The following is a 24,948-nucleotide window of genomic DNA, read 5'->3' as shown; positions in this document are numbered from 1 at the left end:
GAACACTGGGGAGCTTCCTTGAGCTAGCGGACTTGAGGCTATTTTAACAAGTGTCATTTGATATCAGCATTAGAGCCCAACCATTATGCCTTTCAATAGTTCTTGAATAATGATATAGAAACCAGAGCTTACATCAGATAGGGTCTCAGATGTATTAGTTTATTTTGGTGGGAATATAGAGAAATAGTTAAGAACTACGTTTGAACTGTCATAGTAATAAATAAAAAACTGTAATTACCCTCAACCTTTTTTAAGCCATTAAAACACTAGTAGCAAATTTTTGCTACTTTCAATTTAAATTGAAATCATTTCCCCTAAATTCTGTGCCCTTAAAACATGTCATCTCTATAGTGATAACTTAAAATAATATTTTGCAGTTCAGATTACATACAGTTCAAACCAATTCCTGTCTTGATTCTTTTCCCCTTAGTCTTTTCTTCAGTGTACAGTATTGGAGTCTGTGTATCAGAAACCATAAGGCCTGCTGTTGCAAACATTAATAAGATCTATTATTTAGGAGCAGTTACTCACACTTTGTTTAATCTCTAATGGAAAGGATTTCTCTAAATATTTACACCAGAACAGTTGTCAGAATGAATCCTGCAAAATTGTTGGCATACTCCCAGGAATAGGGGGTTGGGTGTGGGGGAGGGGAGATGCCTGGGTCCTGGTCATGTAATTTTAAGCAGCCCTAAAATTTCAGGGAGCTGCTTGCTAGAATATCAAGGGTTTGTATTAACAAAAAGATACATCAGTGTATAGACCAGTTCAAGGAAATATCTGAACAGCCACTTTCATTTATTGTGCTTATAAAAATGACTCTCCATTTGCTTCAGGCTTAAAGGGATTATTCAGGTTCCAGGGACCCAGTAAATAAATTGTATCTGAAGAAAGAAACCTGTACAAGAAGCATGAAAAAACACCAAACTTACTCTGTGCAACGGTCCTCAAGGCACTTAATATATAGAAATGACTTGCTCCTTCCATGAGCTGCTGAGTGAAAATCAGCATGCAAGAGTTAGAAAGGAGAGGATTGAAATCTGCCAAGATAAATGCAGCAGTGTTTTATAAATTAACTCTGCTATCTGTGTGTTTGTTTTTTCTTTGGAAGATTCTACAATTAAGGCTGTTCAATTCATCTTAGTAGCGGTTTAGAATTTGGGGTGTGGATGAGGAAGTGAGTTTGGGCTAGGAAGGGTGGAGAAAATATCCTGCACTGGAAAATCTTGGCAATTTTCATTTGAGATGTGTTCTTATCTGATGAATGATAGCACTTATGTCCCTCAGCCTGTGGTTTAAGTAGTTTGGTTAAAAGCTATTACTTAAAGTTTTCTGGTATTGTAAGCCCTCCATGTATAGTATGGGCAATATATTAAGTTCAGAAGCAAACCGTTTATAATGAATTCCTGGAATGTGAGATGTCTACATGGGTGCTGAAAATGGCAGCAGTAGCCTGAAATGGTTTGGAGCTCCTCTTCCTGAAACTCTCCCTTATTCCTTTAGCAATTAAACTTTGAGATATGAGCACATAATGCTCACAAGTCTGAAAACACACATGAATCAGGGCTGGGTCTTGGAGGCTTGGAGTTGGATGAAACAGCACACGCTATTGATTGTATTAGGGCCCATATGCATCGACATGGTCCTGCAAGCTAATTGGCTTCCAAAGGAATCCCGCTGATCGATATTAAAGGCTTGGATCTACATCAAGCTCTGGACAGACTGGGAAGTTGGATGGATGTCTTAGAAATGCGCTATGTGAAAGAGAAACTACCCCTTTAAAATTATATTAGTCTTTTCAGAGGGGGCTAAGAGTTACCATCTTGAAGATGGCATGAAATCAGTGGGTGAATTGAGGCCAGAGGGGTTGGGGAGACCACCTTTGTGCTTTATTTCTTGTTACCAAATAGTAATGAAGGTACTTTTGGACTTAGATCAACAAATCACTCGTAAATTGGAAAACAAGATTGAATTCTGTAAGAAACAAATATTCAACTGCTCTCAGGATGTGCTCATTTAGTTTGTGGCCAAGCCGCATTTGTCCATATCATTTGAGTTTCATGGCAGAAAGTACATGCCATCCAAAGGCAGTGATACAGGGAAACACAGGTGTCACGGTTTTGCCTCTAAATTTCCAAAAATTAGGATTCTTCTATTCTTAGATTATTTCATGGTCAAAGTTAAGACCAAAGAAAATGAAATATATAGCTCCACTAGATTAGTAACACACAGACTGCAGGTCGTTATAACCCTCTAGTGTGCACCGTGCAGGAGGTCAGTGTTTATTTGCCAAATATTACCTGGAGATTGCCAGCTGCCAGAGAAAGCTGGACAGAAAGTGAATCTGACTGCCTGCCTGTCTGTGGATTTAAAGTAAGCAATATTACACATCCACATGTTTAAACAAAGAGAGCTAGTAGTCATAGGCATGCTGAATATACTGAAGTCGTTCTGAATCATAAAGGAATGTGAAACTCATCACATTAAGGATACAATCAGTGGGAGCTCTGTGTCTTTGTTCCATTAATGATCAATCACAAGAGGTGACAAGAGTATCTTTCCTCAGTATCTGAGGCATTGCCAATAGTTGCAAAGGCGAATTTTCACTTAGATATAATTGCACTACTTGAATATTTGCCTATAGAAAGGTTTACCAATCTTCTAGTTTGTAACCTATTAAAAGTTTAAAATTAGAGTACTGCTTGGTTACAGTATCAATAACTTCTGCTTAGCTGCTTATAGCACCGTGTTTCCACATGGTATTGTTCTCAGCACAAGAAGTCATAAGTTTGCTCTTGGCCTTTTCCAAGCTTTATAGAGATTTTAGAACTCCTGTCCTGGTGGAATGAATGTACTACTATTTTCTTATTTCCAAATGTTACTTTGGTAATATTATATCTACATTGACCTAAGGATGTTTACAAGAATCCCTTCCCTTCCCTTTCCATTCCTAATCAGACACCTCTTTTACAAAGATTCAGACTAAATTCCTTGGGTTCTTTTTATCTACTCAGGAAGGGAGGAGGAGAGCTTGGAATGATGACGACAGGAGCTCTGTATGTGTGTGTTTGTACTCCTGCAGGCAGACAAGGTGGTTTATAAGATGACGGTGACACAAATTTGCACGTATACCAGTGCATACTTCCATCTCTTGCATGCTTAGGGTGAATAACCTATTGAGGCAAAAAAAAATTGGTGGAAAGCATTGTTTTCTGGTGGATTTCCTGCTCTCTGTAACTCATGATTGCTCCCAATCCTTAGGGACAAGTAACTAGGTCTGACCACGGAGCAATGGCTCAAGCGTGCTGTGATGACCCTTCTCCCAGGGAGCCTGGCTTTCTTCAGTCTAATTACTTTTGGCAATTGTGGTTATTGGGATTTGGCCTAGTGACTCACTAGAACCCAAATTCTCCCAAGGAGCCCTCTTAACAAGCAGAATTAAGTCTGACAGGAAGCCCAGACTTCCACCTCACTTTTACACGGAGCTTTCCCTGCTTTATGAAAGGTTTGAAAATCCTTCATGGACTAGAAAAGAATAATAAACAAGATTTAATGGAGATAGCCATCCAACGAAGAGCACATTAGGAAAGAAGTAAAAACAGTAAGTTCACAAATAAACAATGTACCACAAAACTTAACCCATTATGATAGAGTTAAAGTTATGCTATCTATAGTAGTTTTACTGATCACCAGTAGTCAATCTAAAGTTGGTCAGGAGTTATAGAAACTACAAAAGAAAGGGATGTTTATTGTTAGGAGGTTTTCTAACCATTATGTTTTTCCTAAAATCAAAGAGGACACTAGGGTATATTACTAATCATCTAGTAAGACATGAAAACAGTTGCTTATTATTAAGTGTAGCTTTGAAAAACATTTCTGGTATGGCCGATCCCCCATCTTCTCTCCTATTTCCTGTAGTACCTCACTCACCCATGGCATATAGAGTTCAGCAGTACACCCACTCAGCCCTGACTGCACTGTGTCTAGCAGCAGTGTTCTTATTCTATGAAGCCAGAATCTGTGAAACTCACCATCACGTCCGACTGTCTGCACTTCGCTCTCTTCTCTTAGACTCTTTGGCTGAGACAATTCTCTATCAGATAGTCTTGTCTGCACTCATCAGTGCCACAAGTTTAACAATACTCGATTGATAAACAACATAGGACTATCGGATTTCTTTATATTTTAAACTACTATCTGTTCAAATGACAGATACCTTGTCTCTTATCTCACTCCACACAAGTCTGTTTCATCTGTCTCACCCTTGTGAACTGGCACTGTTTTCAATAGTTGCTCAGCAGTAATAGTTATTCTTGAATGAAGGGTCCAACAGTAGTTGGCTGCACGTTAGAATCACCAGGACTACTTTTGAGAATACAGATGTTCAGGCCCCATCCCCAGACCTTGTTTCATTGGGTTTAGGGTGGAGTCTGGCATTGGTTTGCTTTGTTCTGAAAGGTTCCCAGGTGATTCTCATTTGAAATCAGGGTTGAAAAATCACTGTACCAAAGCCCATAAAGCAAGAATTTGGAGTGGAGGTTACTGTTAATGTTCATGGTAAACGTAATATAAATAACAAATTTTATGAAGCACCATAAAGATAACTTTTCTGGATCACAAAAACTAGCCAGTGAAATATCTATTGTGGTTGTAAATTACATAGAAGGATTTTGATATTTAACTGCAAAATTATAGACTCTGCCCACATCCTCATGCCTAAGTTAATCTTCTCTTGGACATGCAAACTGTAGATGGGAAGAATAATCTCAGAGTGTTTCATAATAAACTGTGCTATTCTGTTGTTTCTAGTGAAAAAAAAAATCAGCAACTTTTGATGTTTAAGAATCATGAAGAAGGAAGGTTTAAGGAAAGAGAGGAAAAAGGGTAGAGAAAAGAAAGCAATGTGGGAGGGGGTATTAGAATACCAGAAGCAACTTCCACAGCAAATGTTTGAAAAAGATTTGTGGTTTGTTAAATGAGGAAGAGATAATGAGCAAAGAGAGAGTATGGGAAAGAAAAAATACGGTGGGGTTTGCAAAAATGCCTCCACGATTGCCTCCAGTACCAATCCCAGAAATCAAGGAAGGATATGGGCTTTCGAGTCAGACCTGGGCTGGAATTCCAGGAGCACCGCACCTTCACTGACTGATCTGAGGCAATTAACATGGGCCTGTTGGTACCTTCCATCCAGGGTCAGGGTGAGGACTAAATGAAATAATATTTGCAGAAACATCAAGTACAGGGTCTGACACTTCACAGATGATCAAACCACGACAGCTATTTAAATAATAATCATTATCACGACACTCATTTCAACAAGTAAACATAAATGTATATTAAGACAAAATATATATAAATATAACAGTGGCTCTGAGAACTGGGAAGCTGTATTTTGCTATGAAGCATTTACACACACTTTAGCATAGTATTTTACCTGTTCCTTATCAGGAAAATGTGACTGCTATCTCCTCTCCTTATATGACAGCCTTTGTTGAAATGCCTGTGTTCATATCTGTGAGGTCCCTTTGTATGAGGGGAGAACGTAACATTGAGAAGACAGCTATTCTTTTTCTTTCCAACTTATCAATCATATGTTAAGAAAACAGTGTTCTAAAATAAGCAACTCACAAATTCTGTTATTTTACATTGTGTGGTGGTGGTTTGTATTATGTGGTTATAAAATGGGGGCTGCTTTACCACTTACTCTCAGGAATGTGCTTTGTATTGGGGTATAATTATAAATATGCTTACCAGCTAGTTTTCTGAGGACAATTTTTGGGAGTGAATAGTGCATTGCATTATTGTGTATTCATTTTAGAAAGATGTTTCAAGGTAACTAAGTCCAATTCCATGCCCATGCCAAGGTCTCAGAAGAGAGCTAGGAGAATAGACTCACTAGAAAATATAACCTGCTTCTGATGCAGAAGGCCCAAACTGAATAGGAGGAAAAAGAGAGGGCATGGGGCCAGGTTGTTACGGAGACTGCACAATTACTCCATGGAGATATTGCAAAGGTAATCCATGCTCTATGTAGATGGACTGGATTCCTTCAAGTTTCATTCCATCCTGAGATTCTCTTATTTTACAAGAACACACTTTGTAGAGAAATCAATCTACTTGAAAGTAGAATGCCACTGCTAGGAGTAGATGCTAGAACCAAAGGAAATGATATAAAAAATCATTTTTACACCTAAAGGAAACTTATCTTTCATTACCATAAAGTTTTTCCAGTTTCCTATGATCTGCGGCAAAGCAATATAGTTCCACAGGTGATAAGACATCCAAGTATAATCTTTAATTGAATGATTTGGCAACTTAAAATTGCAGCTCATGATACCAGTGACCATTCTCTTATATAATTAATACAAAAAGTACTATAAAAGCCACACAGTTGAGAATGACATACTAGACTCTTTAAAATAGACAAAGTACCTTAATGTGATTAGTCTTGTTTTGATACTACCAATAAGAGTGAGTCTCAACGTCAGCACTGCAAACACTTTTAAATAATAAGCAAAACACTAATCGATTTTCTCATGTATTCAACTACCCCCTTTATGTGAGTGTGAATTACTCCAAAATATTTCTCTTTAGCCCCTGACTCTATCTGAAACTTTGCTTTAGAGTTGCTGGCCCTCAAAGTAAAGATAACTCAAAAGAAAAATAAGTTTCCTACCAAAGCTGCTTTTCTTATTTTTCCATCTTTTTGTTTATCTCCATCATTTTTCAATTGACCTAGACTTCAGTCCTTATACTCCGAAGTTTAGTGCCAAATATGGCCCACCTCCTCTTCTCCTTTAATATCCAATTACTTGCCAAGACCTATGGATTTGATTCATATAAATTATCTGCTGTATATGCTCGCTTGCTCAATCTGTAATTGTAGCACAGGGCCTTATTACCCTAAACCTGGGCCATTGCAATTGCCACTCCCATCCCAGCATAGGCCAATTCGGAAAGCCTGTTGTGGTAGGGGGGTTCTGAAGCATCTCTCTAGTTTATATTCCAAATAAGCTCTCTGTGACTCTAAGCCCAAGGAAAAGATGGACCTGCTGAAGACAGAGTATGCTGATACGCTATGGCTACGGCTTTCAGGCACTAGAAATTGTGAAGGATAAGGAATATCATAATAAATTCATTATCTACTTTGGTAAGTTACTAATTAATCTTTGTACGATGAATCTACTTACAATTAATGCATACTTATATTTGTTTTCATTCTTCATCTTTATTCATTAAACTTAATTAAATGAAATCACTCAAGTTTAGAAGCACTGTTTAACTCCGTAGTCATGACTTAGGTTCTCACCAAAAGATTATAAGTTTAAAAGTTTATAGGAATCCCTTAGATTTAAGTTTTTGACCAATCACCTCAATTAAAGATGAGGACCTGCAGCCTACCGTGGGCAAAGGACTTGAATGGGTTACCCAGATACTAGCAGCAGTGCTGGATCTAGAATCCAGTCTTCTTCTCAGTCTGCTTTTCCCAACATACACTGGGGCTTCGCCCTCAATGGCTTCTTAGGTCTCAGTCCCTACCATGAGCTTGTGATGCTTGCTATTCATCAAATTGTTAAAGATTAGATGGAACCCTTGTAAGTTGTGTTTTGAAGATTGAATTAGATGCTTGCGTAAGGCATAAAACAATTAAAAGTTATAAAATATATATTTAATTGGGCAATCATATTCTTTAGTGAGTTTTCACTAAAAAACTTCTAGATGAATTTTAGTGACAGCAGAACAGCGGAAGGTAACTAGATCCCTTGCCAAGACTACAAATAAGGCAGAAATACTCTCATCAGAGAAGAGGTACCTGTAACCGTATTTTTTAAATGAATGTCTGAAATTATTTCAATTTTTCATATGTGAAAAGAATTCAGGTATTTTGCTTAAAAGTTTCATGTTGTTGAAACACCTATGGAGCAGAAAATGGGATTACTTCCCATACAATGGCACTTAGATGGTAAGCATTTTCAGCACTGTCACAATTCTTGAGAATGGAATATTTCATTATTTTCAGTATTGCTGGATGAGTATTTTAATCAGAATGCTAGTAATATTCCTGAATGGAAAGATCCAATGGGCAGAATTAAATAAGTAGAAAAAATGGGCAGTATATTCTACAGATGTATATTTTATGCTTTATATAATTTGGTTATGGTATAACTGCAAAACATTTCAAACTTACTAGGCTGTCCATCAGATGATAAATTCTAAGATAATCCAATCATTTTAAACCTTAAGAAAAAATTCATGGTCCCACATTATTCCTCAAAATCAAAAGCAAGGAAAAAAAAAACTCTGTAATTTATGATGCAACACTTTTTCAAATCATTCTCTAAAGAATGCCAGTGCACAATGCTCAGTTCAGAGAAGAAATAGTCCTAACCAAGTAAAACATACAATTTCAACACACTGTCTTGCATGATCCTTACCATGCTCTCAAAACTGAATGATGTTTTCCTAATGGTAACCAAAGTTGATTCTTACATTTCATGAAACATAATACCCACTCTGATGGCATTTCAAGAATTCACTATTTGGAAAAAAATTTCTGGGGGATGGAGTGAGTGAATAGTAAGGCAGTGGGGAGAGCGGTTAACACAATGTCCAAAATGAATCATTTGAATATGGGGGGAAAGATGATTGAGTAAATTACTATACATAGACTAGTTCTATTTCTTGATAGTTCATTCTAATAACTGCAGAGGAATCATTTGGTCTTAACCCTACATAGGGTTCTGACTACACATAATAGTCTATCAACATTACATAGAATTAGAAGAACTATTGTATTTTCTTTAAAAGAAAACCATTTAACTTTAAAATATTTTAGATATGTAGTAGCAATCTGGAAATCTCTGTCCAGATTCAAATAGTCTAGAGTGATCAGATGACTAAGAAATCTGTTTTGTAGTACTGTGGCAAGGGTTTCTCCATGATAACTTGAAAATCAAATTTAACTGCATGTTGTAATTTTCATTCATAGCTTTCTTGGGACCTAATTTGTAGAATGTTAAATTCAAAGGAAATATTTAATGGAGGAATGATTTAGCAAAACTTATCTCCTTACAAATTGAAATAGTGTTCATATTTCATGCTTAAAGGGATATTGAAATGATGACATTAAATCACTTTGACATTCTTGTATTCTCAACTACTTTACATAGAATAACTTAAAACTAAAAGATAATATTTAAAATTATTATTCTTAATGTTCTAGTAAAATCCTTCTATTGAAGTAATAAAGCATTAAAATAGTATAACAAAGGGGTATTTTAAGAAATAGTTCTGATAGTGTAATGATGACTAAATTAGAATTCACAAAAATAAATGTTTTTTGCTTGTAGTTAAGATGTTGCCATTACTGCCTAAGAATTTTAATTTGTGTTTTTGATTCACACAGGTATCACATATGTTGTGGAATATACTTTCTCCAGCAAATTTTACACATGTCTCCATCTATTAAACAATGTTTATCTCAAAAACAAGGTAGACTGGTAACAAAAGTAGACAGGTGAGAAAGTACATTGTAGCCAATATGCAAACCATACTTTCATTCAAAACTAATATTACAAAATGCATAGCAGAGTAAAATATTTTTCTACCTTATAATTAGTTTGTTGTTTTCTAGAAGTAGCAATGTAATCAGAATCTCAAAGTGTGCATCAGAATCTCAAAGAATGGCTCAACATCTGAAACAATGTCATGAGCAATAACCAGTATATTCTAATACATGGGTTTTATTTTATAACCATTAAAATTATTTCCCTTGTATTCTTACTCATTTATTTAAAGCATTTTTATGAAAGATTTAAAAGTTTTATAGATTGTGCAACAGATGCTTTGTAATTAGTATGCATACAATGGCTTTTCAAAACTTGTATTTATCTGGAATCTAAACAATTAAAACCCAATTAATAGATGGCATCAAATAAAAAGAATATTACAATGGCAACAGATGTTTCTAACAATAGTTTTCTGGCATAATATGATCTTACAATTTCTTCTGAGTAATCAAATAATATTATATTTAACAAGCTTCACTTTGCTATTAGAGATTTCATTATTTGGCAATGGCCATTAATATATAATACACACAAATTTGTATTTATATCATTTCAAAAATGTTCAGTCAAATAGAAGAGTTTATTTTCTGAGTATATTGGGAAAACTGATGGTCTGGAGATTATAATATTTATTATTTAACACACCCGACATCTTCTTTTGGACATGAATGACCATATACTAGTATAAATAGCAGGAGACAAGTTTCACTTACTTGTTGTATGGCTTTCTACAGGTTACTTAGCCTCTGTTTCTTGGGTTCATTTTCTGTAAAGTGGGAATATTAATACCTGCTTCTATACTTCAAGTGGCTATTTAGGGGCCCAAGTGAACAATTCAAGGGCAAATGTAGTGCAATAGTAAGGTACTATGGTTATTATTATGGCAAATTAGACCATTCATATTATTAGCGGATAACTTGTAGTTTAGAAGCTGACTGTACCAAGTTGCAAATGCTGAGTTGGAAATAAGTTAACTGGGTTCTGTGTTCTTGATTAAGCATTCTGTACTTAAAGCTAAGGCTTGCCTCTGAAAACATTGCTGCCTGAAGATTTTTAAATAATGATTGCATTTCATTTTTATTCGGAATAAGTTCAATTTCGTCATCTCTATGAATTCAAATGTATATGAATCCAAATAGGTAAACAAGTTATTGTGTATTCACCCATAACTCAACAGATATCTTTAAAGTACAAAACTCCTGTTTAAAATGCTGTTTCTATTATAAACAGAAACAAGATCACTAACGTGCAACAAAATAGAGACATATGGTATAACAGTTGTTTTAGGGAACCAAGAACACTGGTATTGTTTATCTGCTATATCTGAGGATTAGCCATAGTTTCTTAAACTTGACAATAATAACACTACAAATGAATATCATTTTTTGCAGGACACTTTTCTACTAAAACATTTCATCGATCCCTTTGAAAAATAGATCTTACTCCTCAATTTTCTCTCATATAGTTAGTTGATATTTTAAGAGTTTAGGAAAGTGAAGCTATTTAACTACAGTTTAGGAGGAATACTCTTAAACATTCACTTTAATTGTCTCTTGGTGGGGGGGAGGGAAAGACCACTTCTTGCTAAAACATCTTTGACTATTGCCTTATTTTTTTACTAAAAACATTTCCTAGTACTCATTTGAGAAAAGGCTCTTCACGCGTTTTTCTTTCAGAAATGTCCAAAGAAATGAGTATGTGCACATGCAATTTGACCTTGAGTTTCTGGACATTTAGCAAAACTCTCTCTTTACCCTCCACCCCGTCCCCATTCTCAAAACAAAAACTAAAAACAAAAAACAAAAAACCAAAACAAAAAACCAAACAAAACAAAACAAAAAACAACAACAAAAACCCCAAACTGCACCTGCCAAGAAAGACTCGCGTGTCTCCTCGGAGAACGCAAGGGGTCGCCCCTCTCCCAGGATTGCACCAGCAAACCCAGCCCTACGTGCGAAGGAGCAAGGAGCCTCGCCTGCTACGGGGAGTTCTCTCCCAGTCCCACTCCCACAGAATAATTGGAATTTCAACCCAATTCCACCCACTCCCTCTCTCCTTCCCGCTACACAACCAGAGGGCGCCTTTGACTTGGCCTTGAGACGATCAAGGCAGGTCGGAAAGCAGTTCGCCTTTTGACTCCGGGATTCCTCTCTGGTGTGATCCTAGAGGTGCATTATCCTGCTGCTCCCCGCAGCCTTGCGGGAGCGTCACTCGGTAGATTCCCGCACCGTTGTCATCGCTGGGGTCCGTGGGGATAAAAGAATGGCCAACTTTCTTTCCCATGTCTTTCAGAAACAGGGGTCCCAAAACTGCAATCGGAGGCACCTCTGACACTGACACTCAGGTCCCTGTCCCGCCTCAGCAATTGTGTAGCTCCTGGCCCTGCGGATACTTAGTGGGACGAAAGCGGGGATGGGCTATGCCCGGGTGGGCACTGGCTGGGAGAGTGATGGGAAGCAGGAGGCTGCGCTTGTGATCGGTATTCGCTCTCCCCACAGACCTGCGACTCAATTCCCCGGTCGGACCCTTCCAGGAGAGGAGGCGGGGACCGCCAGGCGCGAGGGCAAGGCTTGAGTGAAAGGGTGGTTGGAGGAGTTACGAAGAATACAAACCATTCAGAGGGCAAGAATAATAAATCGGACGCCCTGACATGTTTAGCTTAGATCCTCCGGCGCCCTGCTACGCGATCCTAGAGCCGGTGAGGCCCGGCTGGAGCCCCTGGCGCTCCGGCCCAGCTACATTTTTTTTAAAAGGCAATTTTCAGGTGAATCAAACCTTGTCCACCCTAGGCGAGCGGTACAAAGGTAGCTTTCAGGCGACGCTCACATCCAGGGGCAGGGCAGAGACAAACAGCGGTGGAGAAGTGATTACTAAATCTCCATCTCACACAAGCCTGTCCTGTGTCCTCTGTGCTGCACCCGCGCGTGCACCGCGGGGTTGAGAGAACTCCGCGCGTGGGACCAATGGCTCTGGCTCCCCGGGCCGGGAGGTCTGAGAGGCCAAAGCAATAGCATCGTTCTCTGCGCCCCAAGAGCTCGGGAAAGTTCCTCCCTCCCTCTATTCACCAACATCCCCCTTTACACCCTGGAGCTAGGGTCCCCACCCCCTAGCTCTGCTGTTTGCGAAGCGACTCCCCCACGCGGCACAGAGGCCAAAGCGGTCCGCGCCCGGGGCTACCCTGGAGCCGGGAGAGGTGCCGTTCTCGCGTCAGTTCCCTCATCTCAGGAAGACGCCACTTTTCACACAGACTAACTGGGTTGAGGGTGCTCTGGAAGTGCCCATTTAATATCAGCTAGGACACTGTCTTAAGAAGCCTTCACAAGCCAACCTTCCAAGTAACAGGAGTCAGAGTAAGACACATCGAGGAGGCAGGCGTGAGTTTTTAGGGGGAACCCCACCCTCGGTATGTTGCTGTCCCAGGGGACCCGGTTAAAAGGAACTGAGATGGTAAACGCGCTCACGCGTGACACGCAAGGTTGTTACTGGAAACCTGGCTCCCAGCGTCCGGTTCAGAGGACCCCACAGCCCCGGGAATGGGACCGCCACGGTTCTGTGTAGCGCGCAAACACGCGAAACCTGAGCGCTTTGAGCGCCCTTCTGCTGCACTCGCGCGTGGCCGGGAGAAGCGGTCGCGCAGGGGCTCGCTGGCTCTTTCCTTGGCTGTCCCCGCGGGCTCTTCGTAGCCGAGCGCCGCAGGAGAACCCAGCCAGGTCTCCCCACGGGAGGCGGCGACGCGAGGTGAGCAGGCACCACGGTCAGGACGCCTCCCTGACGTTTACTCAGTGGTCAGGGGCATCCCTGGGGCTCGAAGTCCCCATTCGAGTCTCGGGAGTAAAGCACAAATCCCTAGAGCTAATCAAACGAACGACCGAACTTTTGTGCGAACCTGAAGTTACGAGGGGGCGGGAGCCACATTAGCGCCGGTTCCACCCGACTCTGGCACCCTCATGGATGCGGGGGAAGAGCGGGGAGAGGAGAGGAAGGGGTGAGAGACGCCGTCAATACCGGAGCCTAAACTGTGACCTCCTTCGGAGGCATGGGGTGCAGGGCGCGAGGAGAGCTGCGCTGGGAGCCAACTCCGGACAAGCAAAGCGACCCGACAGGTGAACGCGGCGGGAGGGAACAAACGCGTAAAAAACCCTGCACTTACTTCTTCGCTGGCGCCTTCCCCGGGAGGCGTTTTGACTGCCGATGTATTCCATAAAGTTCAAAATGATAAAAAACCAAGAAATCAGTCGCAAGTGCATAGTAACCCAGTAATATTTCCCTTCCTTTTCTCCTTGTTTTTCTTTTGATTGTTAATTATATTGAATGTTTTAGAAATAGATGTAGGTGTTAGGCGTATATATAGAGAGAGCAAAAAAGAACCCAAGCAGCGGACTTCTCCACTCAGATCCGATGGGCGTGCTGGGATGGCAAACGAAGCGGGTCGGGTGGATAGGGAAACCAACTATTGTACTTTCAAATTGTCCGAGCCCTCAACTGCGGCGGGTCGGCAAGGGTGGCTGTCAACGCCGCGAGCGAGGGTTCCAGGAGCAGCGAGCGGCCTCGCCCGGGCGGCCGCAGGTAGCATGGTGCGCGGCGGCGGGGCCGCGGGCTGGATCCGGGCGGGCGACGGCGGCGGCGGCCCCTGGGGCTCAGAGGTTGCAGCGGCTACGGCGGCAGAGGTGGAGGCCCCGGGAGCGTAGGGGAGCGGGCGCCGTCGGCACCGCGGCCATGGCCAAGGGGCGGCGGAGAGACCCTGAGCTGCTTCTGCCGTTCACGAGTAGAAGCGGCTCCAGTGTTGGGCTGGGCTGCCGGGAGCACCCCAGAGGGGTGGAGGGAGGGAGGGAAGGAGGGAGGGAGGGAAAGACGGGGCGAGGAAGGGGAGGGGGTATGGCTGCGGGGGGCGGGGGGAGCTCGGGGGCGGGGAAGGAAACTGCTGGAGCAACAACCCTGAGCGACCTCAATAACTTTCAATTTCAAGAGGGAAAGAGGGAGCTGGAAAAGTACAGGCGTTGCGATTTGGCAGAGGGACGGGAAGAGGCGCCTAAGGGGTCCCGGGTCTGTGGCGGAGCATCTCTGGACACTACAAAGAAGGCGGGAGAACACGAGACAGGAGGGGGAATGGGGGAGGCACTGCGTGCGGAGAAGAGACCTCCAAAGGGTTATTCTCCCGGGGAGAGGTGGGCACGCTCGGCCTGGGAGTGTTGAGGCCGAAGGTCCAGCGGGCACGAGACCCTCGCCCCCTACTCCCTAGTCAGGCTGGGCATATCCTGCTCTGGCGGGCCGAACGCCCCAGCATCCCCGCGCCTTCTCCCCCAGCGCCGGCGCGCAACGACTGCCCCTGAGCAGCTCTCCCCTTGCCCGCTTGGCAGATCGCTGGAAGGTTCCTGGCTGCGGACTCCTTCCCAGTTTTCTTGAGCCCCTCCTCTGTTGCTTTTCTCCCTTCCCTTCAATTAAAGTAGCTGCAGTTGGGCGCTGGGCGGGTGGTCCGGAGGAAGCTCGGTGGCGGCCGACGGTCAGCTCCGCAGCGGGTTACCTGCCTGGAGGGGGCCGGACCCAGAGGTTTGTGCGCTCAGGACCGTCCCTTTGGAAATTCAGCTGTGCTGCTGCTTCCTTCCACACTGAGCTGCCGCTGCGGCTTGGGAAGATTCATCCTCCCCTCAGGCAGTTCCCTCCGTAGTCAGCGTGTCCTCCCCGGCGCTCTTTCACCCTCTGTCTCCCAGTCTTCTTGAGAGGATCTGTTGTGCAATTTGGTTTCTCAGCTGGGGGACTGGGAATGATATTTGGATAGATTTTCCCCGGTCTTATGGGAGGAAGGGAGGGTCCACTACTTCCTCCTGTTCCCAGCGCAGGTAGGGGTCCCATGGGTGCGTAAAATAAGGTTTGCTGGTCCACCCAGGGGAGGGAGAATCGAGGGCCGGCTGGCATTAGTAATGGTAAGCGTCCCACCTCTTCTCCAGTAGCACAAATCGATGAGCTTCTAGTAGTTACTGAAGAAGTATTTAGTTGAGTGTCACAAGCCCCCAAAGTGGTTTTAAAATAAACCTGTCCTATGTACTGCATTGAACAGAATAGCGGAAGGACTGCACCCTGTAGCATGACAGTTTTACACAGCTCCAAACTTCTGAGAGGTCACTTTGAAAAAGTCCCTGAATCATAGGCACCTTGCTAATTCTTATGCTCAAATAATTTAGGTTTAGAAAATAGCTAAACTTTGGGGGGAGGGTTGGGACAGGTAAGATTTGTATTCCTCTCTCTTTCCTCCATTTGTAATCCCTATTACTGGATTGCCTTCAATTTATGTGTTAATAAGTGAGAGGAGAAAAAAGGTTATTGCTCCTATCCACCCCATTTTGCAAGCTCGCAACACTTCAAATTGTGTGTCTCTGAAGTCGTCAGTTATACTTCCCAAAAGTGAGGATGGAGGAGATAAAATGGCCTGTATGCAAAAGGAAGGGAATATGAAACATGAATTCTTGTCAAGGTGCTAAAAATTAGAATCTGAGAGACTGACCTTTCCATGCATTAGCTAATTCCTTAATTAAATATTATTTATTACTTTGCATACTTGTATTGGAGTTTTGAAGACAGGAATAGTTTACTTTAGGTTTTATGGGGGAAGAAAACAGTCCCATTAAGATTATGATTTTTGGCTTATCTTTAAGGATTCCCATTTGCAACATTTCTCTTTTGGGATGGGACTGTATTTACTCCCCCCCCACACACACACACTCCCCTCCTTTATCTGCTGCATAATGTCCAGTAGCAAATGACTGAGTTTTATCACTTTGAAACAGAAACGTCACGAATAACAGGACAATTCCAATAATGATTATCCAAAAAAGAAGCTACTCTTTTTCTGTGCCAGTCACAGTCAGTTTTCCTTTCCTTCTCACTTAGTACCTCAGATTCTGACTATCTGCACCATAAAATGTGGGGGATTTAAAGGCTGTGGGAGGCTCCCTTTGAAAAGGACTCCAGAGAAGGCAGGTCTAATCCAGGATACTTGAGCCGGATGGGATGAGATTGCAAAAGGGATGTAAAAAAGCAATTTGGTGAACAACTTTAGGGAAATAAACACTAAGAAAGACATTTACTTTTCACTGTGTGTTGTGCAGACACATGTTAGCTTGGATGAGAACAGGAATGGCAGTGTAAATAAATAAACACAGTGAGAAGCTGCAGTTCTTGAGCCATCCCAGAAAAAGAAGTACTAGATGCAGTGGGCAGGAAAAGCTTGTCAAGGAATAAGCGCTGTTCTGAGGAAACATAAGGAAAACATTAAATAAACGGTAAGTGTACTCTTTCTCTCTTGACGCTATGCTTTAGAATAACTTTTTCCTGATCCATATTACCATACTATTAAATGTGTGTTTACTTGCCTGGCTGAGTCTTACATTCCCTCAACTGTCCTAGCAGCTTATGGAAAGCATGCCATGGCCTATTTTGTGCAACACAGTATCCTTCCCCACCCCCCTCAAATCAAGAAAGCAACACTCACAGAAGCCTGGGGCTGCCAATGATTTCTAGGCCCAAGCTTAAAGCAAATTAAAAACCATAGGCTCAGCATAGAATTCAATATTTGCTTGTTATTTTTCTCCAGAAAACTAAAGTCCCAGGGAGTTTGGGTAACCAGGAGTTTAAGAGGGTTGAGCCAGAAGAACATTGTAATTTTGGACAAAGATAGGGGATTCAACAAATCCAGACTAGTTACTCCAACTTCTCATCTCTCCTTTACCACCTGCCCCACCAGGCAGTGACAACAGTAACAAGTTATTTTTGTCCATCACAGCAATGGCACTTCAAGAAGAGACAATGATTGTCATACTTTTGAATCCATACTGCAAATATGTGAAAGAGGGTGTGTGTGCGCCACAAAGAGAGCGCAAGCCCCATAGTTTGGAATGGGGTATAACTAGTAGTGATGAGAGATGTTTGGCAAAGTTTGGGCTGACATCAGTCATTATACCACAGGGCTGACATGCAGATTCTGAAAATGCTCAACTCTCCAGTTACTCAGATCTGAAGGCATCCGAGTAAGTCAAACAGGGTACTGCTGGCGGGGTGTGTTTAACGGAAGCAGCTAGAAGTCATCTTTGAAATAGAGAGCAGACACCCGTATTTGAAAGCCATTGAAATTAGATGAAGGACAACTGCTATTTTTAGAGAGAGAAATCAAGGAGACAGAATTATTATAGCAATTTTAAAAAAGTGATTAAATGATTATAGAGCATTAAGAAAATGAGAAAATCAAGACCCGTGATGGATTACTTTCTGTCAAAAAGAAGGAATGTTCTTCCTCCCAGATGAAGTTAATGGGACACTTATAAAATTGTGGTGAGCACGGTCTTGAAACCAGGTGTGCCTATTTTTAATAACTTCTTTCTTTCACAAATCAGTTAACTGCTGGGTTCATTTAAAAAATGAGTGTCCGACAGTACTTACCATAAAGAATTTAATATCGCAGAAAACGTTATTTGATTATAGAGCTTTAATGTAAAGAGGCTGTGTGTTGCACTAGACAGCAATGTAGGGATCAAGGGAGGTCCTTTTCTGTATTTGTTGTTGTGTTTCAGGTTTCTTCATGTGAAAAATGAGGGAATTCAACTACATGATCTCCAAACTCCCTGTTAGCTCTGAAAACAGGACAATATATCCAAAAAAGAAAGACAGACTTATAATTGCAAATGTCAAAGCTATTTCTAGTTATGTGACATCACAGCTTTCAGTTACGGAATTGTGTTTAATTGAACAGGTTCAGATTTAGAAATCTGCTTGGCAATTCGTTGATTTTCTGGAATGTCTAACCCATTATAAGAATCCTAGATAACTCTGGCTTAGCAAAATAGGTCCAGGACTACTTTAATTTTTCCAAATGTCTCTAGACTTTGGGACAAGGAAGCACAAATTTTAAACCTCAGATTCTGGGCAGGTGCCCAGAGAGAGTAGGGAAAAGAAGTTTTGAACCTCCTGGAGGCACCACTCAGCTTCCACTTGTTTGCAGGCATTGTAGGTGAGGAAGGAGCATAGATTTCGTTAAGTGAGGACTGTCCCTTTTATTTTGTATTATTCCTTTCTTTCTCCTATCCATATCTTTGGATGAGGATTTAGATCCATGTCTCTGTCCCAAAAAACTCTTCAGAAAGCCAACAGTGAAGCTTGAGTGGCTGTGGTCACAGCTTTCGGTTGAGGGATTACTAGCAAAGACATAAAAATACTGTACGAGGTAGAGTGCAAGGCGAGATGAGGGATAATTTTAATGAGCAATTCTTTTGCAGTCGCTTTTGCATGTGTTATCTCAAAACAGCCTCAAAAAATATTGTTTCATAGATGAGACAACTGAAGCCAGAAAGGTGATTCACTTGCCTGAGCTTATGTAGAAACTGTTCTGGTTATTTTATATTATCCCAACATTTATTTCCCTGCCTTCTCTGTCCCTCCCAATGTCAACTTCTATGAACTAGTCGTTGGGAGCTTTCTTCCTCTGGTTTCTGGTTGGGTTCAGTCAATGGGGACACCAGCAGGAGCATGACAGGAAAATGTTCCTGCTTCCTCCTTGCTTTGGCCTAATTCTTAAAGTGGCCGTACCCCTGTGGGTGACTATAGCTATGTGAAGCAGCCCCTTTTCTGTGGCCCTAACTCTCAAACAGGTTTCTATAACACTATTTACTCTTCCAGCTCTTTAAACATAGGAGTGGAAATAGATTCCCACTGTTTCTCATCCCTGGGTATCTCATATGTCATGTTTTTTCCCTTAACGCTGCACTATTATAAATAGTCTTTTTGTAGAAGTATCTTCCAAAAATTCTTGCTGGGTCCCTAAGTGACACATAAGTGTCCAAGCTGGGACTTGCAACCAGGTTGTCTGATTTAAACGCTTTGCTTTTTCTACCATGTCATCTGGCCTTTCCACTGGAATGCACTCTGATTAAAACTGAATTGGGTGAAAGGGAGGGAATCAGGAGAGGCTGGAGGTTTACGAGTCAGGAAGGCTTATCAAGTAGGGAAGCAGGCACATAACAGACTTCAGAGCAAGGTCGTGGGCTAAACCAGAGTGAATAACTAGAATCAGAATGGCAAGGAACAAAACAGAGGTCATGTTCAAAATTGTATTCAGGCTTCAGAAACAAGGCGATAAATAGGAAAATAAGGAGCAAGGCAGTCAGGAAATAGCAGCAGCAGCAGCAAAGGATGACATTGATTTTCAAGGCTGTTTTGACAAAGGCATGTTTTACTTATTTATGTTTTTCCTGCTAGGTCTAAAACCAGTATTTCACAATCTATAGGTGAGTAAGAGTACCTTACTGGAAAGAGTAGTGAAGGCTGTCAACTAAGGTAAATCAGTCGTCCATTCATCCCACAAACGTTTGTTGATGGTGCCTGCTACAGATGATTCCAGGCTAGACAAAGAAACAAAGTTTTATGTATGGCCTTTAAAAATATTAAAGGATGACCTTATAGGTTGTATTGGTGCTCTGGTTAAAAGCAAAGTTATAATTTATGAAAGAAATAAAATGGCATGTCGAGGCACATAAGGGTATGCTCAACTATAAGCTTTAGGAAACATCTCTCTAAAGCAGCTATGTTAAAAAAGCAAACAAACCCTCTCTCCATCTATAAATACTTACCTATCATTTATGGTTTATGTTTGTTAATATTGATGCATTTGAGTAGCTACTTTTGGTCAGCTAGCTACTCTTATATCAACATTCACTGAACATCTGGCAAATATAAAGATACAAAACTATGAAGACTAGGGCCTTACCCTCAAGTAGAACACCCTCTGTAAGGGAGGCAGGCACCTAAACCATTAAAGCCTCCATAAAATAAATGCTATGTGATAAGGGCTGTGTGGTATGTTGTGGGAAGAGGAAATAGGAGCAATGCTTGGGGGTGGAGAGGAGATAAACTCTATGTCTAAGATGTGTAGCTTTTAAAGAACTAATGGTAAATATTAATGAGGATAAGAAAGGATTCATTTTTTTGCTTCAGAGTGGCCCTGATTCAGAGGTGGAGGGATAAGTTCTTCTATCTTGTTTTGTGGAAGTCAGTGGTCACGGTTGTCTGCCTGCTTGCTAGGGAGGCAGACATACTCTGGGAGTGGTATAGGCTGCCTCCTCCTCCTCCCCCAATTCAATGTGGCTTAGTATTGACCATGTGGGAGTGTTGTTAATGACTGATACCTGTGGGGGGTCTATGCAGGTTAATTATTTGACTAGTTTACTGTAGCTACACTGTAGGTAGATTCCTCTCATGTGAAAAAAATGGCATTTCACTTCTCCTGTTTCCTACCAGTGTTTGAGTATATTTAGAGTAACCAACAAAGAAATGAGGATCGGCCTTCTTAGGTGTCTGGCTGCTCTTACTCTCCTGCTCCAACCCCCGCGCTCCGCCATTCCCCACACGTTCTAGTATTCCTTTGCAACATGTTTTCCCAGACAGAGTTTTGTGTACCCAACCTTACCCCCAAATTCCCTGCTGAGTCTCGCCCATTCTGCTGTCTAGCCCTGCCACATTAGAAGCTCTCTATTCTACAAACTAACCCTAGTGCACACATGAGTGATAAAGCATTAGCTTAGCTCTGCCCCTTTTTCTTTTTCTCTCCCCATATAGTCCCTTCTTTCTAAAAATATATTTTGATTTCATGTTGTCCTCTGGGGTGTATCCCAGAGGTATGGAATTTCAAGCCATTTTCAATATGAGGAATAGAAATGGTTCTGGTTGGCTGGTGGTACTAACATTTGGATGCTAGCCTGCTTGACACTTTTTTTTTTTTTCCAATTTGGCAGGTGGTATTCTATATTTATAGGTGAGATTGCCTCAGTGAGAAGTATTCTGCAAGAAGATGGAGGGAAACAAAGGACTTGCCTCCTAGGGAGCTTGTAGCTGTTACATATTGTTGTATAACAAGCCATCCCTAAACTTAGTGGCTTAAAATGTCAACTATTTATGGTTTCTCACAAATTTGTGAGTTGACTGGTTATTCTCTTGGTCTTTGCTCATATGCTCATTTGCGTCACTCATAGCTACATTTAGCTGTCAGGTCACTGGACCTGGACTCAACAGAGATGGCAGAGAAGGTAGGACTTTCTCCCCAAGTGGTTTTTCATCCTCTGAGTATGGAGCTTTCTGGGTGCTAGATACATAAACAAGAGAAGCTTCAAGTCCCCTTGGAAGTTCTCCAATGTCATTCCTACTATAATCTAGTGGTCAAAGCATGTTACAGGGCCAGCCCAGATTCCAGGGTTTATTCAATAGACTCCATCTTTTGATATCAAAGGGACTGATATCAAAAACAGCCAAAGAATTGTTGGCTGTTTTTAATCCATTATAGAGCTGATGAACAGTTTATTTATCTTTTCAAAGTGAAGCTGTTAAATCTTTTGTCTGGTCAGAAAAGTAATATTGAATTGAAACAAAAAAGCAAAACTGAGGTTTACCATGTACCTTCTCTGTAAAGAGTGTTCTGCTTCTAGATTAGTTCCCCCTCTGGATTGAGTTTCAAGTTCAGTCTTGAGGATTCAGAATATTAAATAAGTAGAAAGTTCCAGGCCACTACTGGAATGAATTTTTGGCCTTCAGTCCATAAGTAGAAAGCCATTATGGTTTGGAACTCATAGAGAAAAAATTGTTGGGGCATTCTGATCTTGGGGAAGTCACAAGGGCTTCCCTTATATAGAGGTAACACCAGCCTGTTATTTTCCCTCCTTTCTCTCTTGTCTCAAGAGTAAGGAGAGCATTACTTAAGATTTGCGACTACACCATAGAAGGTTCCTCATTTAAAAGAACCACTGTGTAAATGCCTTCCTAGGAGACCTTCCTTTTGTCTATTAAAATTGATGGAAAGGCTTATCATTTTAGTGCACAGGAATAAAAAGCCACTATCTTATTAAATTCCATAATTGTAAGGTTTAGTGAAATAGATCCATTTTTTTTTCTGCAAAATTTTGCCTTACAAAATAGATTTACCTTAAGTGTTGAAGGAGGCAAGTAAACTAGTGCATTTCTCCCCCAATGTTGATTAATTCTCTGACTTACTTAAGAATGATACATTGATTTTGCATGACTTTATAGTGAATGTTCATTATTCGTGATCATAAGAATCAATAATTTTTTTAGTAACATGGTAATTAATTTAAATTTTTTAAAATATGGTGTCTTTCATATTTTTGTTAAAGATACATGGTATAATACTTAGAAATGTTAAGGCCAGCCTGACTTCTAATAGATAGGTAATAACTCCAGATGTCTGTCCCACATAATAGTGATATGTATAGTTTCTTCTTTTCTCTCTCTTCCTCTCTCTCTCTCTCTCTCTGTAACATTCTATTCTCATTGCTGAAATTACTCACATCATTACGCATACTACTTAAAATCATCACAATTACAAATTTATTTTAAATGCAAATACTCCCAAGAAAGTTAAAAATGAGCAAATTACTGTAATTAGATTGTTTTCTTCTTAACAGATCTCTGGCATTTGGGAAGGGGAGAAGGTCTGACTTGTGCAGGGCATTTTGAAATGTATGTGGGAGACTTGAGTCTAATAAGGATGCTTAGTGACTATAGGAGGTGGAAAAGTAAGGGCAGAAACAGAAGCTGCAAGAAAAAGCAGCAGCAGAACAGGAGATGTGAGTATTTCAAGGATGAACTCAGTTTCCTAGACATGGCCCTATGAAGCATTAATATAAATTTAAATTAGACACCTTATTGCAATAGAAAGAATTTGTGTAAAATATTACACAATGGATTATTCTAAAAGTAACTTAAAATTCCCTGACATAGATTCACCTGAGAGTTAGCATTTCCGATGAGATAAGAAAGAAGAAAGTACACTTGAACATCAAAAGTAGATGAGTATACACTCTCAAACATAAATACATATATAAGGTAAAACATACTGTACCATTTTTACTCTACATCTATTTTCTTTTTAAAATTAATTGTTACTGAAAATGATATTTTTGATACTTGTTAGTAGGATTGTATGAAAGGGTTTTCTTTGCCATGACTGACTTCTAAATGCTTCACTGGGGGGATCCCCCAGTGACAACATAAATATTTTTGATTAGATACTACCATGTTTCCCCGAAAATAAGATCTAGCCGGACAGTCAGCTCTAATGCATTTTTTGGAGCAAAAATTAATATAAGACCCAGTCTTATTTTACTATAATAAAGACACCTTATTGCAATAGAAAGAATTTGTGTAAAATATTACACAATGGATTATTCTAAAAGTAACTTAAAATTCCCTGACATAGATTCACCTGAGATTCTTATTTTACTATAAGACTGGGTCTTTAATATCATATCATATCATATCATAATATAAAATACTGGGTCTTATATTAATTTTTGCTCCAAAAGGAGCATTAGAGCTGATTGTCCAGCTAGGTCTTATTTTCAGGGAAACATGGTAGTACCAGTATTACATTTTAATTTAAAGACGGCCCCAACTAATCAAAAATATTTTGTTTAATTTATAGCCCTGAAATGTAATATTCTACATTCCATAATTTGAAGATAACAGTTTTGAAAATGTTAAGTAGATTTTCATAGGGACTTTTAATTCAGTAAATTCAGTAAATATTAATTCAGTAAATATTATGCTGTCTGTCCTACAGCTACTCTATCTATTGACTCAAGACCATTTATTAATTGAAGATAATGTAGCACTTAGATCATAATTTTATTGTTCTCCTTAGAATCTCAAGGCTGCCTTTCTTGAATCCCTAGTTAATATTTTGTCATGGATTTGTTCAGAGACAAGAAATTTCTAAACTTTCAAATTTTCCTTTATATATACAATCAAAGTTGGCAGTCCAAATATAGAGTTTCACTGAAAGTCATAGTATAGTGAAGAATCAGGATATAAAAGATATCCTTGTCAAAGGGAAGAAGAAATAGAGAACCCTTCTGAACTGGAGGAAAGAGAGTCGGAGAGTAGGAGAAAGACGTCGTAGTCTAGTCTCCTCTTGATGGTTTATCATTCATGTCCCTTTTCATGTAGGAGGGGTAGAATTTTTATGGATATCTAGGGCCATGTATAAATTGTATATAAGAAATTTATAATAAAAGTCAGAGGATGACCCAAAATTCCTCCCTATATTGGAGGGCCCTAATATAATATGTCAAAGGCAGATTGAGTGCTGTATAAGATATCCATGCCAGAGATATCTTATACAGCACTCAAGCGTGGGTGAAAAGTGACCAAAGGACATTTTCCTATAATGCTGGCCGTGGCATGGCCTTATGGGTAACCATGGGGCTATTCAGCGAATAGTCTGCCTCTCTTCACCATGCTTTCTGGACACCTGTAGATATTTCATTGCCCCATCCCTGCTCCTTTTAAAGTTAGGTATAGAACATATAAATTGAAAGAAATGAGAGCA

General features: G+C 40.6%; 1 protein-coding gene across 1 annotated transcript in view; it reads right to left on the bottom strand.

The window, feature by feature from the left end:
- Window positions 1-14,395, bottom strand: part of RSPO3 (R-spondin 3) — a 76,806-nt gene extending 62,411 nt beyond the window's left edge. Inside the window, exon 1 of the mRNA XM_019729476.2 lies at window positions 13,720-14,395. Coding sequence (XP_019585035.1) covers window positions 13,720-13,816 — 97 coding nt within the window. The 5' untranslated portion in view covers window positions 13,817-14,395. The remainder of the gene's footprint in view (window positions 1-13,719) is intronic.
- Between the last annotated feature and the right edge of the window lie 10,553 nt (window positions 14,396-24,948).

Source organism: Rhinolophus sinicus, linkage group LG05 (assembly GCF_036562045.2).
Source record: "Rhinolophus sinicus isolate RSC01 linkage group LG05, ASM3656204v1, whole genome shotgun sequence".
NCBI classification, from domain to species: Eukaryota; Metazoa; Chordata; class Mammalia; order Chiroptera; family Rhinolophidae; genus Rhinolophus; species Rhinolophus sinicus.
Note: the sequence above shows the minus strand (reverse complement) of the source record. Positions and strands in the feature narration are given on the sequence as shown.